At 46.6% G+C, this 14830-nt stretch overlaps 1 protein-coding gene across 4 annotated transcripts in view; it reads right to left on the bottom strand.

The window, feature by feature from the left end:
• Positions 1 to 14830, bottom strand: part of CACNA1H (calcium voltage-gated channel subunit alpha1 H) — a 478577-nt gene that overhangs the window by 113376 nt on the left and 350371 nt on the right. For all 4 annotated transcript variants that reach the window (XM_073361774.1, XM_073361777.1, XM_073361776.1 and 1 more), the window contains one exon: positions 14386 to 14795. In XM_073361774.1, coding sequence (XP_073217875.1) covers positions 14386 to 14795 — 410 coding nt within the window. The remainder of the gene's footprint in view (positions 1 to 14385; positions 14796 to 14830) is intronic.

Here is a 14830-nt window from a genome sequence, read left to right as displayed (position 1 = left end):
TGGATGACAGGCGTTAACAAAATTGACATGCTGCATTTAGTGTCATCTAGATGTTTGATTAACTGCAATAGATGGAGTACTAATACAGCAAGAGGATAGCCTGCTCAATTTCCTCACAGCATGAACATTAAAGGGAAGAGGGCGTGAGGCAATATTTTTTAGGCATGAGCGAACATCACTGATTTCAGAGGCTTGGTTGTGAGAATCGCACAAAAGTCTGGCTGCTTCCAGAACAAGCTGCATCTCTTGAATCTGAATACCTGGGCAGATGAGTCTAAATCTCACATCTTAAAAAATAACTTTAGAGGAGATGGTGTGTGGTATTTTTTTTTTAAAACAGGAATGTCATTATTACAAATTACTCTCAATCCTCTTACTCTTCTTCATGGTGTCACCTTTTGCAGCAGCCAGAGAAGATTTAGGAAAGTTTTGGTACCAGATGAATTCCAAGGTGAGAACAATAGTAGTTTTAGATCTAGTACCTTTCATTCCAGAGGATTGCTAAAACAATGGTGGGTCAAATCCTGTAGCCCTTATTCTGGAAAAATTCATATTGAAATCAGCAAGTGAGAACTGAGTAAAGGCCTCAAGATATGGATCTGTATAAAGCTACTTCTGGGGTGGAGAGAGAATGGCAGCGAGGGGTAGAAGAGGTGCACAACAATATTGGGAGGGGAAATTTTAACCACAGATACCAGGGAAAAGCCCTCCTCTTCCAAAACTAGCCCAGGATCTTGCGTGTCCATGCCGGTCACATGTGACCTCTGTTTCTAAGGAAACACAAATTATATGGAGCACCATTTACCTCCCAATGAGCTGATGCCAGAGGAACTTGAACGTATGGTTGCAGAGAGTATAGCTATTTCCAATCTGATGCTTAAGCAATCCCCTCTGGCTATTTATACTATACAACCTGCTTATGCTGTACATGGGGAAAGAATTTGATTTGGGGTTTTGAGAATCTGAAATGAGGACATACAATCAGAAGACAGTTTGCTACAGAGTATGATAAATAACCCTGCACTAGGGAAAGTGAGCGAACGCTTGGAAAATGCAGTCGTGTTGTTCCTTGCTATGTGGTGACACACAAACTCCCTCACAAAGCTCTGTTGTGCATGCTTTTCTGAGAGCCCAAACTTGTTAACCTTTATTTTGCTCCATGTTTTCAGAGGAGTGACAGATGCAACCATAAATATTGCATTCAGCTTTCATATTATATTTAAAAGAACTACACACACCAATCCCCCTGCTATTACACACAAACAAACAAGGAGAGAAAGGGGGAAATTGACAGCATTAGAAAGTTTTTGCTTTACAGCTAGCTCAGACGGCAACACTTAAAGGACCTTTATAATCCACAAAGAAGTCTTCTCCCCTCCCCCGGCCACGAGTCATGGGTTTGTCGTCTGTCTGTCGATCTCAGTCTGTCCATCACTGTCATAAATTCACTCCTGGGAATGGTGGGAACCCACCTACCAGAGCTGCAGGGGCAGCATGAAACCCTTGAATGATGCATTCCCACCCACTACAGCATGGGGGCGACACTACTGCTGTGCCACGAATATCTGCCTGGAATGTAACTCTGGCGGCCTTCTGGCTGAAGTCACTGCAGAGTCTAGCGGGAGCCTGAAAAAGGAGCAGGGCCTGGAGCAAAGACAGAGGAGTGGGCTGGGAGAGAGTGGTGCAGGAGAAAGGGGGAGGGGATGGTTAGTCAAGTCTTTGGATCTCTTTGCAGTCTGTTTTGGGATGGGCTAGACATCGACCAAGGGATTCCGGTGCCTGCCCACAGCGCTCACATTTGGCTCACGTTGCTCTCAGTGGAATCACCACCTCCTAAAAGCGCTCTCTTCTCTGTTTTATTTCTGGCATCCATCTGGCCCATCTCTTTGCTCCCATGCACACCCCAGCCGCTCTGCAATACAGTCACCGATAAGCATGTTTCTGTTAAAGAGACAGGATATCATCTCGGCTCTGGGACATTCCGGGCACCCATCTATCCACTGTGCAACCCAGACTTCAGCGCAACAAGGATTATTCAGCACAACGTTTGGGCCACCTACCACAGACCATTCTAAATAAGACTTAATTGCCCAGCAACATATTCTGCTTTCTGACCCTCTGGCAGAAATTGCTTTAAACAAGTGACTTCAAGCTGGTTTTGCCAAGGAGTTACTGCACCACTGTTGTACACCCAGATCAGGGATAAGTGAGGCTGGGACTACGGGCGTTTTGGCTCCAAACTCTTTAGGGGCAAAATGTAACTTTGATTTTCTTCCCGGTTGAGCCGTTCTCTATGGTCTTCATTTGGCTTTGAGATGGACTGGACCTGCACCTGATTGTTTGGGAGGGGAGGAAGTGGAGGAGGAAGGTGTCTGGGAAGTTTGGATCCAGGATTTTTTTGTGTGGGGAGGAGGTGTCCACCTATATGACCTATTCTATGACTGTGGAGTCCAGGCCAGGATTTAAGGAAACTGACAATTATACTAGACAGCACAAGCTGTGCATCCAGGGTCTGTCTGTGTCCAGCAGATTCAGTTCACTTTGTTAATTGCACCCAAGTCCTGTCTCTTTTCTGTATTGGGGATACTACAGTAAAGACTTCCAGATTCATTCTGCTAGTCTCATTTTGCAGGGTACTTAGTCCCAAAGACAATTAGACAGGAGAGAAGATGACTCTGAGATGCACTCAATTTGGATAAAAGGCAAAATCACCTTTCCTCTCCCCTGCCTTCCACCCCGGCAGCATTGGTGGCAGATTTCCTGTTTCAGTGTTGGCTACTGTGGATGCTATTAACCCAGTGCACACTGTGATGTTCCCAAATAGGGTGTCAAGCCGCCTTTAGGACAGTAAAGTTCAGCAGCCAGACAGAGAAAACAAAAAGAGGTTTAAAGAGTTGAAGCAGACCTGCCAAGTCTCATTCATTGTCGAGCCAGAGTCTCACTTATTTCAGATGCATTTTTACCTAGATCATTTATAAAAGCATCTCAGTCTTGTGATGAAGGATTCTGAAGGAGGTTTCAACAAGACATTTAAAACCTCATTCATAATTCTGGGAAATCTCAGTCATTGAAATTGTCACAGCTGGAGAAAAGTGGTTAAAACGCTGAGCAAAAATCACGAGCCATGAGTCATAGAATCATAGAAGATCAGGGTTGGAAGGGACCTCAGGAGGTCATCTAGTCCAACCCCCTGCTCAAAGCAGGACTGATCCCCAATTAAATCATCCCAGTCAAGGTGGAGGCAGCAGTAGATACACTGGCTTATTTTTCTGGAGTGAATTTCTTGGTGATGAAAGGTGCTAGACTGATAGTCTTGGAGACTCAAATCCTCTACCTGTATGGGGCAGATTAGGCGAACTCTGCACAGCACCTGGGTGCTAGGAGGAAAGGAACAGTATAAGAATCGGAGTAGGATAGTGGTGCTAGCCCATCTGGAGGAACCATCTGGGGATGCAAGAGAGTATTTCTATCTTTGGGGGCACATTTGGCTTCTCCTCTGAGATGAGCAGAAAAATATTTTTTTCCCCTCTCAGTGAAAAATTTCAGCAAAATCAAAGCTTTTTACTTTTCTTTGAAAACTTTCAGGGTTTTTTTTTTTTTTTTTTTTTTAGGAAAAAAAACCAAAACCCTGGACAATTTAGATAATCTGCGTTTTTCAATTACCAGGCCCCTGAGCCAGCTAGATCCCCAAATACCTTTCCAAGTTCCCCAGCACTTTAAAGCCACATACACACTATCGCTGCATTCCGACTAGTGCTGGTACGTCGCAAGCATTATGTTACCAGTCATTATTTGATTGCCTTGCTCATTTGCATTTCCTCCCCAAAGCCTTCAGGTAATTACTTTACTATTCCATACAGCCAGGTTGCATTTCAGAGACACAGGGAGGAAGGCAGAATGAGGGTAATCTGCTTTAGTGTGAAGTTTAAAACAAACAAAAAAAAGCCACGTGGCCGGCAGGAGATACAGAAGGAGTTGCGTGCAGGGGTACCACCTGCACGGCAGGAGGCTTCGCGGGCTGCCTGAAGGCGGTGTGATCTCCCCAGTGCCGCTCATGGATGCTACAAGCCCTGAACAATGGGCTGTAACCTTTCCTAGCCTTAACTCATTTTTCTTCATTTCTCAGACACACGAGCACCAGGTATGTCTGTTCCAGATGGTGGAGCATGCCCTCCCTGGGGCCTCCTTCACTGACCCGAGCTGAACTCGCTTTTTTGACCAACACCACCTGCCCGTGAAACCTACTCGTGGACAACATGCAATAAGCAGCAGATCGGATGCAACACCATGTCCTTCATTTGTACAATCCACCTTCACTAAAGGCCTGCCCTCATCTTACGTTTCCTCTAGTAAGAAACTAGCCTCTCACTACCAACTACTCTAAACCTCTCCGACTCATAACCCATTGTCACCATGATGTCTGAAGTTGGCTGAATAATACAGTGATTACAAGAGGAAATGCAGCTGGCAAGTTCACTTTGCTGTGATTCGCAGGGTTATAGTATTCTTGGTTTGTGAGTGTTTGGCTATTTTACCTACTGGCTAGGTTCTCATAGGTGCTCCACTGCCATAACCTCTGTTTATAGAGCGTGAGTGTTCGATGGATTCATTCTTCCATTTATTCATCTCGTCTGACCTCCTGCATAACACAGCCCAGAGAACATCACTCAGTACCTCCTGCATCAAACCCAACAGCTTCCGATTAAACCGGAGCGTATCAGATAGCCACCGATTACACGCTCGTCTGAAAATTCATACTCGGAAGTGCATTATTCACCCTTCAGTATTTTCTTGCTTAAAAAGTTTCAGTCATCCAATAAGAGTGCAGAAACAACACCCTGTGACTTATGCACCCAACCAAAACACACTACAAACGAGGCACAGCTGAAGGGAACAGCTGGCTAACAACGAGGAGGCGCAGAATTCTGCAGGGAATCGTTAAGAATAATGAATATGTTTGTAGAAACCAGTGACAATCTGCAAATTGAACTTCCAGGGGCCCACTCACAATGAGCCCTGTGGTACCGGCCCCTCACACACACGCTCTCCTTGGTGACCTCTCAGAATGCCAACCCTGGGATGCTTAATTGCACAGCAGAGGTGCTGTTCCCATCTGGAGGGGCTGTTCCCATAATAAAAAGACTATACCAACAACATAAAACTCTGAGGGTGGAAAGTGGGTGAGCGCAGAAGGCTGGTTAATATAGAAAGGACGGTCTGACAGAGTGGGTGAGAAGGAGCTCCATTACAACTGGACCCACAAAGCAGGAACAATGGGTATGTCTACACGGTAGTCAGGAGGTGTGCCTGCAACTCCTGAAGACAGACCTGAGCTAGCTTGGGTCTAGTTAGATCCGAGTTAGCCTGAGTAACAACAGCAATGAAATCACAGCACGATGTGAAGGGACACAGGCTAACCGCGCCCACCCAGGATCTTGGGTACATACCTGAGCGCCACCACTCCTGCTTCTGCAGCTTCACTGCTCTTGTTACTCGAGCTAGCGAGATCAAAGCTGTCTCAGGTAGGTCTACACGTGCAATCAGAGATGTGAATGCAGCAGCATAGACACACTCTGTACTGCCTCATCAGGTTCAAGTGGGGTCCCCTGGACTGGGAGCCAAGACTCCTCAGTTCAATTTCCTAGCTCTGCCACTGACTCAACTGTATGTCCTCAGGGCAAGCCATTTCCTCTTGCTAAGCCCCATTTTCCCAATCTGTAACAAGGAGATAAAAATGCTGCCTCCCAGTTGTAAGAGCTCTACACACAAGGACGGCCACTTGTAATGATCAGTGTCCTGATCCCTGAATGGCTCATGGAGTGAATCTCAAACCGTCTGCGTATTTATTAAGTTTCAGCTGAGAAATGTCTGTTTGCAGGAAAGGAGGTGCTTGTAACAACCTTTTATGTACTTGAAAACTGTTATCATGTCCCCTCTTGGTCGTCTTTTTTCCAGACTAAACAAACCCAATCTTCTCTCATAGGTCATGTTTTCTAGACCTTTAATAATTTTTGTTGCTCTTCTCTGGACTCTCTCCAATTCGTCCACATCCCTCTCGAAACGTGGCACCCAGAACTGGACACAATACTGCAGATAAGGCCTAATCAGAGTGGAGGGCTCTTTAATTCTCAGTGGTCCATCAGGAATTTATCTGTATTAGCACATCCACTAGGAATCTCTAGTTTGAAAAGGGAAAGGGGATTAAGCCTTTATTATCTGAATTCCTGTAACGCCTAGGGGTTCCAGTCATGGACTAGGACCCTCTTGTGCGAGGTGCTATACAAAAACAGAATAAGAAGACAGCCTTGGCACTGAGAAGTTTCCAATCTGAGTCTGAGGCAAGAGACAACAGGTAGATACAGCAAAGAGACAAGCAGAATATGAGGTGACAATGAGACCATTATGAACAGAGCGGTGAGCAGTAGTCAAGTTTAGAGTGAGTGGCTGCTGGAGAATGTCAGTCAGTCTCCCTGTCTTTTCCACTTATTAGACAGCAAGGGGCAATTGATACTACTCAGTAGCAAATGTGAAATAAAGGAAAATATGTAGGACTAACCTGTGGAACTCACTGCAACAGGACATTATGGCGACAAATGGAGGCAAAAATGAATGACCATTTATATGAATACAAATGTCACCTGCAGTTATACTAGATGGGATAAACATTCAAGGGTTATTAGTTGTGTCAGGGTAAAAATTAGTCCTCATTTGAGGTTAGGGAGAAATCTTCTCCCAGATCAGAATAGTTAGATTTAATACTTTTAAAAAAGAAAAGAAATAATATCCTACTGCTTGAGGCACTCTAGGGTTCTGAGGGTTTCCCTGTTGTGCTGTGCTCTGTATGTTCATGGTGCAAGGTATGTTCAAAAGCAAACAACTGTGTAAAAAAACCAATGAAGGTTGCTAAGTTATAGCATTATACTTCCCACTCACATCACTTACAAAACCCAAGCCCCTCAGAGCAAGGAAATATGAAGGACAGGATAAATTTTACCTTGACTACACAATAAGCACAGACATATCAGGCCAGATTGCCACCTGGGGACTTGGTGTGGGAACACAAAGGAAGCCTGTGTCTCCCCCAATCCTAGAGCCAGTCCCCAGCAGAAGCGTAGGGCAGCTCCCACTGCTCCCACTGAAATCAATGGCAATAACTCCCACTGGCTGCACTGGGGCACCATTTTGTGCTTCCAGCTAATACTACTACTGATTCCTGGCTCTTGCCAAGCACTTTTCATCAGTAGTTCTCAAAGCTCTTTACAAAGGAAGTCAGCAGCAGCATCCCCCATGGCCAGAGGTCACACTGCAGCACCCTGCCTCTCTTTCTCCTCTTGGTTCCTCAATCAACTCAAAACCACAACACAAAGTTAGTCAAAACACTGCCCTTCTGGGGGCCCCATTTATTCAGTCCTCTGGGTAAACATTGGCCTCTAGGCTCAACCCCAGTTTAGTATTGCTCTCCCTTAGGCAGGGAGTCCCCCCAGCCCTCCTTTCCCGTGTTGGGTCCCAATTCAAAGTCTCTCTAAGGCTCCACCTGGCTGAAGTTTGCCTCCTAGCTCTGACTTCTCAACTCACCTGGTCTCAGGGTTTTCCCTGCAGAAGCCAGCCAGCCAGCCGTTTCCTGAGTTGCCCACTTCAGTGCAGCTTCCTGCTGCCTTTATCGGAGAATCAGCTGTCCTCCACCCAGGCTGTTAATGCGGCACAGGTGGGCTGGAGCAGTTCCTTTAGTAGTCAGGGTTAGCTGGCTTCAGGCCTCCAGCCCTTAAAGGGAAAGCCGCCCTGTTACAATCCCCATTTTAGAGCAGGAAACTGAGGCAGGGGGAGGTAAAGTGATTTGACAAGGTCACCCAGCAGGCCAGTGGCCAAACCGGGAATAGAATCTGAGTCTTCTGAGTCCCACTCCAGGGCTCTATCACTAGACCACACAGCTTCCCTATACACTCCACAGAATATAATTAAACCATGGCACTGAATCTCCCTGCTTCACGTATAGCCGGAACGTGAGTTCTTAAGAAGATTTAACTACATGAAAAGTTTGAAGGGCAAGCAACGAGATTTTTTTGAAAGATAGGTGGAGACAGAGAAATGTTAGACAAAAAAGTCAGCATTCAAATAAAGGTAACATTTTAATGGACCATAATTGAAAAGCATTGTGACCCATTTCCTTCAAATGTTGACCATTCTCCTTTGGCTACAGAATAAATATAGAATTTTTCAAGCCAAACCAATTCTCCAAGCCACAGTTTCAGGATGCTAAATTAGAGCTTAGCTATAGTAGCTGGATGCAATCTTAATTATGGAGAGTCTACCGCTGCTCTGTAATAAGCAATTGTGGTGCTTAGAATTAACATTTGGCCCATAGCAATGAACATGGACTGTTGAATGTTTACTAAAGACCGTCTCTTGACTACGCCAAACCAAGCTTCTCTGAATGAAGCACACCAAGAGAGCAAGAATTCATAAAGCCAACTGAAAGGATCATGAGGAAGCGCAAAAGCTTGGAACAAGTATTAATTTGCAGTTCGGCTCTGAAAAGTGACTATAAAACAGCATCCCTAGGTGCCATTTGATGTGATGGTTCCACATCAGATAGGCTCAGTTTAGCATTGTCACCCCTGCAAACTCACCTTGGGTCTTTGAAAGATTTTTTTCAGATATCTTGTAGGGTTTTCTCCTGCCCACTTGTCATCAGCAGCAATAAAAGGTCCTGGAGGCAAATTCTGCGCTCAGTTTTCTATGGTGAGTAACTCAGTGGGGCTGAATGGATGAATGAGCCTATTCCTTCTCATGGACCACAACAGCAGGCTGTTTTCATTGGGGATTTAGAGGTGTAACTGAGGACAGAGCTTGCCCCTGAAATAGGAATCTCATTCACAATTGTGGTGACGGTCCAAGAGAAGGAATAGAGTCCAGCTCACTCTCCCGTTGGTCTGCTGGCCCTGCAGGAATAGCTGCAGTAAAACGGAGTAATCACTTGTATTGGCCACTCAAGTCAGCAGAAACAGGACTCTGGGTCCTCACGGGGAGAATATCTATGGAGTACGAGGGTGTTCACAGTTCCACAGTCACTTTCCAGAGCAGAGACGCACTTTAAAAGACAGACCCTGGAACCTGCCATACTTGTTCTGTGCATCCCTTCGTCGTCCCCCAAAAATGACATGGGGAAGGGGTTGTGCAAACTACATGGGTACTTTGTTGCTTTCGAAGCAGCACGTGCAGCTCAGCTTAAAAAGGCACGCACTCGGGTATACCAAAGAGTTGTCTGTCATGAAGAATATACAAGTCAAAGCATCCATCTTATTGAAAACACTGGTAATCATAATAATATAAGGATTGCCAACTTCTCTGTGCTTGCTTTCCCTACCCGGCAGAGTCCCTATTCAGGGCAGTGGCAGAAGAATAAATAAATAAAAAAGAATAAAATCCAAAGCAGCCAATTAACCTGTAAAATACAAGTCATGTTGCCACTAACTAGCAGTATCCTGTAACTTCCTCATTAGTATTCACATGTTTTTAGACAGGCAGAGACAGAACTGGGTCAGCCAGTCCCAAGAATGTGCTATGCCATAGTATCGGATTCAAAATAATGACTAAAGTTCCAGAGAAACACTCTGCCAATTATCTGTTGCGTGCTGGTTTCTATTATTTGGCTCTCAAATAGGTCCAGTTCTAACACTCTTCAAGGCCAACAATGTCTTTCTTAAAGAGGCCATCCTGCCATTAAATCTGACATGGTTTTCAAAAAGAGTGGGTCTGTTAAGCGAGGGCTATTCCAGCTGAAAGGTGGAATTCTGGTGCTAGAAGACGTTGACACTGGCTGTAGTACATTGACTAGGCTAGTTCCGATACCTATAGCAAAACAGCCATGTTAACACTGGTGAGGAGTGTATGCGATGGGGGCCATTTGGATGTGGGTTTTTTGTCCAGGCTCATCCCTCATGGATGTGATGTACAGTTAGGGTTGAGACACAAAGCAAGAGAACCAGTCAAATTCTTGTCCTGTCCAGTCACCACTCAGGACGGTCGTGGCACTTGAGGCATTCGTATAGTAATTAGAATGGGGGGTCAGGACTCCTGGGTTCTGTTCCCAGCCCTGCAGATCACAACCTCGCCATGCCTCCATTTCCACATCTGTAAAATCGGCACAGTAATAGTTGTTAACTTCCAGGGGCTGTTGTGAGACTTTAGCTGTTTGCAGAGTGCTCTGAAGTCGTTGGATGAAAGGAACTATAGAAGTGCAAAGGACTGTTATTGTTTTATCTTGCATGCCATATGTTCTTCAGTACATACAAACGAAAGGACTTGATTCTTTGGCTTTGAATAATTGTGCAATAAAAACAGAGACCGCCTGTTGATCCCTCTGCAAAGCCTCTGATCGTTTTCACAGAACCGAAATGCCAGGAAATGAAAGCTAACAAGCTCTTTAATGATGTTAAAAACAGAGACCAGTGAAGGGAATGGATGGTTTGTGGCATGAGCAATGGGACTTAGAGATGGTCACTGCCTGAACTCCAGCCAGGTCAAGGCAACAGCTGTTCAATGAAGCTAGTTTCAGAGCAGTTCCTGGTGGATGAGTGTCACTGAGTGTCGCAGAACCCACTAGCACACCTGGTTAACATAGGCTGCTGTCTCAACAAAGCAGTCGTGCGCTGAAGCGGTCTTAGAAGCTGAGCCGGTCAGAGCTCTGTCCACATGAAGGAATTCCGAGAACGCAAAATCCAGGATTCAAGACCATTGACTGAAAAGTGCTTCAGACAGGATGGTTCCGCTAGAGGTGCTGGCCTTCATGGTGAGGGAAAAGACCTTCAAATAGGGTTCTTGGAGGTGATCCTGGAGCCTTGCTGCATGTTCACAGATGGGTTTTTTGTCACCTTGTCTGTGCACCTGCGGGCAACACCTGGGGGTTTCTTTCCAGGAGTCCATCCTGAACATGTAAGCCACTTAGGCCTTAAGGCCTTAGGCCTTTCCCTTAGGCCTGGAGCATCCCTCGGTATGTGGATCTCTCTGTCTGTGCTGAAGGGATGGTGTCTGGGAATTTGGTGTCTCTAGCGCTCCCCGTTCCCCCAAGCACAATCCCTTCCATCTTGTGCTCTGCGTGGAAAGGGCTCTGTTGAGTTTCAGGGCTGGGAGCGGCTGGGCTCTATATCCCTGTCCCTTGGAGACACTTTGGGTTCCCATGCAGTGATCTAACAGGGAGTGACAACTGTTCAAAGCCACAGTTGCTCTCCCAAGCCTCTTCTGCGGCGAATGCTTCTGTGCAGCGGCAGTCGGGCCCAGCCGCAACCGTGTAATCTGTAGGGAAGTCGGCAGAGCAGAGCATAGGCAGGAGCTATCCATGCAGACTGCTCCTGCTGCCCTATAACTGTACCCCCCTTCCTCCTGGATCCCCAGGGCTAGGAGCCCTGGCCCCCTGTGAATGCCACTGTGTTCCAGAACTCCCCAGCAGAGGGGACGCTTGGCAGCAGATTCCGTAGAACAGTTTCACAGGCAGACTGTCCTCCCTCCCTGTGCTCTAGTGGGGATGCGATAACAGTCTTGGTATCTTCAGGCTACGGCGGAGGGCCATCAGCAACCTGGGGAAACCTCACATTGCGGCTGCTGCCACCAATGCCATAGCTGTTGTGCCACTCAGGGCCATCAGGCCAGCACCTTTCACGCAGCGATCCAGCAAGTTGGGATTGAATGGATTTTTCACGGCAGCGGGGACAGGGGTAGCCAGAACAATCCATTCCCAGCTCTCCTCCCGCCCCAAAGCCATGGTCAGTTCCACTAAGGCAACTGTTCTTTGTCTCTGCACCAACACACCTCTCTGGTCTTGAATCCTACAGCCAATTTTCACAGGGCTTGGGTTCTGAAATCATCCAGGCTTTGCTAACAAAAGCCCAAAGCTTTCATGCCAGATAGTCTAGGAGTCTGACTTTGTTTCCTATTGCTTTAGCATCATGTACTGGCCCCAGGCAAGGCCCCAGGGCCTATCCTGTTGATATCAGACTGCCTAGGTGAGGTGCTTCAAAGCCTGGTCTGACAGCTCAGCCATCTGTCATCCTTGCAGTGCACCAGAGACATTAGGCTTTTCACCGTCAGGCATGTGCAGGAACGTTTGCAGGGTTTTCCTTCAAAATTCTTCCTTTTTATTGCACCCAAGTTGGCCAGTGGCTAGGAGCAAAACTGGCTGGAGTTTGAAGATCTTTAGCCAAAAACTTTAAAATCTTTTATTACCATTGGCTTTAAGACAGTTTAAGCAAATCTGGAATCCAATATAAACCCACAGAATTTTACTTTCTTAGGAACAAGGACATAATTATCACAATCTACCTTTTATCATCAATGGGGTACAGACTCCACAGAAACCCTGTGCTTGCTCACCAAAGCCTGTCTAACTTAGGTTATCCCCTAGCACCCATCACCAGAGTATCTAAGGACTGACTAAGTTTTATCTGCCTGACAAAGTATCCCGCACAGCAACACAGCCTTCCCAGTGAATAAATGGCTCTATTAAAAGGAGACTGTCTAGGTGTATTTCCTAATTTTAAAACTTGCTGTTGAACAATTCATCAGACAAAAATCTGCCCTGGACATTCGCTTCTTTGCCTTTTTTTTTTTTTGGCCTTCCTCTGTTGCAGACATGAATTGGTTTATTATTATAGGGTTGCTACTCAGGTTGTTCTAGTTAAGAATTGATCTTGAGAGAAGAGACACATAAGTGCCCCCATGGCAAAGCTCCACCCCTACCCTGTACTGCCTCTCCTAGTCATTTCTGAGTGAGCAGATTTTAGTGGGGACAGGGATAATTTAATAACCTTGGGGTGATAACCAGTTAATAACCTTGGGGTGCAGAATACATTCACGGTTCTGCAGCATGCGATATGGGAGAGCTTTCGACAGAACACTGTGAATAATTTGCCACTTAGAAAATCAGCACTAAAAATTCCTCTCCAAATCACAGGGTGGCGTTTTCTGCACCTTGCCAAGAAAATTCAGAGCACGTCATTTATAAAATAGCTGGTTAACCAGTTTTTCCAAGAAAACTCAGAAAAGAGCAGCTTCCCACACAATGACCTGACTGAAGGATCTTTAGATGACTCACCTCTCTCAAAGAAAAGGAGTACTTGTGCCACCTTAGAGACTAAAGGTGCCACAAGTACTCCTTTTCTTTCTGCGAATACAGACTAACACGGCTACTACTCTGAAACCTCTCATCTCACTGTTCTTCAGCTCCAGCCAAACTACAATGAGGACACACCACCCTTGGTGGCAAATGCTGTTTCTTGAAATCATGCTGTTCCCAGGATTAGGGTGAACACAATGAATTTTCTTCCTGCTTCCAAACATTTAAAAGGCATCACCTTGTTCCCTAGGAGATCAAATTCAACACTTGGGGTTGAACAAAGAGTCCTCCCCCAACGGGCAAAGTAGAAGCTGGCTTGTTTGGTTTTGGCCTGGCATAACAGTGGGCTTCAGAGTTTTATTTTTTATTTCAATGCACAGAAGCAAACTTGTGCACTGATGATTCATGTTACAAAATGAATGTCTCCCAGATTCTACCATCCACTAGAAAAACCCAGAGTCATGTTCAAATGCAGATGGTCTTTCACAGCATACCATCTCAGCCAGGGATAGGTGAAACTTTGCAGTGGAATAATTCATGCATTTGAGGACCAGGATAATTTATTCCATGAATACAGACCCCGATCCTGCAAACCCATTACACATATGTACATACTTGCCAACGGTTAAGCTCCTGCATAATGGTTTGCAGCATGGGTGGTGGGTTAATCCCCACTTCAGGGAGGCTAACCCCACCGGCCCTGCAGCCGGAGGAGCCCAATCCCCCCAGCCCGTACTGCTGGAGGATCCCAGTACCCCCCCGCCACTGAGTTCCAGACCGAGCCGCTGGCCCCAGCACCAGCCCGACCCTCTGGCCCAACCCCTGGGCTGGCCTGAGCTGCAGGGCAGCCCCAGCCCCTGGCGGGCTCAAGCTCCAGGCCGCCGGCTGGAACTGAGCCTTCACTGGCTTCAGGGTAGAGAGGTGGGGCTTTGGGCGGAACATGGGCAGGGCCACGGCCTGGGCTAGGGGAGGCTTAGCCTCCCCTGGCCTTTGATACCCACCGCCCATGGTTTGAAGGCTCGGACCCCTGCCCTTATTTTCTGTTCTCAGCTGTGAGCAGTTGACAATTCCCTTGCATGTATTCACTATTCAGAAACCATTCCCGTTGCCACTTGCTGTAAGCGGGCGCTTGATCTAGATCACATCAGCTGTTGACGCTCAGACTGTAAAACTCAAAATCCCAGTTGCGTGACTTAGTTTCCTTTCTATGCAAAGCAGCACACGCAGCCCAACAAAAAGAAAAGGAAAGCAACAGTCATTGGGGCGAGTTTACTCACCTGCTCGTGATACTCAATTCCCATGCTCAGCGTGTTGATCAGAATGGCGATCATAATCCCCCGGTTGAAATACTTGCTCTCCACAATCCTTTTCAGCTTGTTGCCAAAAGCCACCCAAAGTCTAGTGACTTTATTCCTCTCCTTTGGTTTCTTCTTCTTCCTCTTCTTATTCCTCTGCTGCTGGATCTGATCTCTTTGGTCTCCGTGCCTCAGGTCCTGCGTGAATTCGTAGACGCCGTTGTTGTCAGAGTCGTAGCTGTCGGACTCACTGAACTCAAACTCGGGATCCTCCAGGATGTTAGCACAGTAGGGGCAGTTCTGGAGTTCGCAAGTCAGGGTGCTGGGCTGGGGGCTGGGCAGAGGGCACGGCATGTTCAAACCCGACAGCCTGCTGGAAGTCCTACACAGACCTGCAATCAAGGGACACGCACAGGGTCAGCAGCGG

This window comes from Lepidochelys kempii, chromosome 10 (assembly GCF_965140265.1).
Source record: "Lepidochelys kempii isolate rLepKem1 chromosome 10, rLepKem1.hap2, whole genome shotgun sequence".
Lineage (NCBI taxonomy): Eukaryota > Metazoa > Chordata > Testudines > Cheloniidae > Lepidochelys > Lepidochelys kempii.
This window is presented reverse-complemented; position numbering and strand designations above follow the sequence as displayed.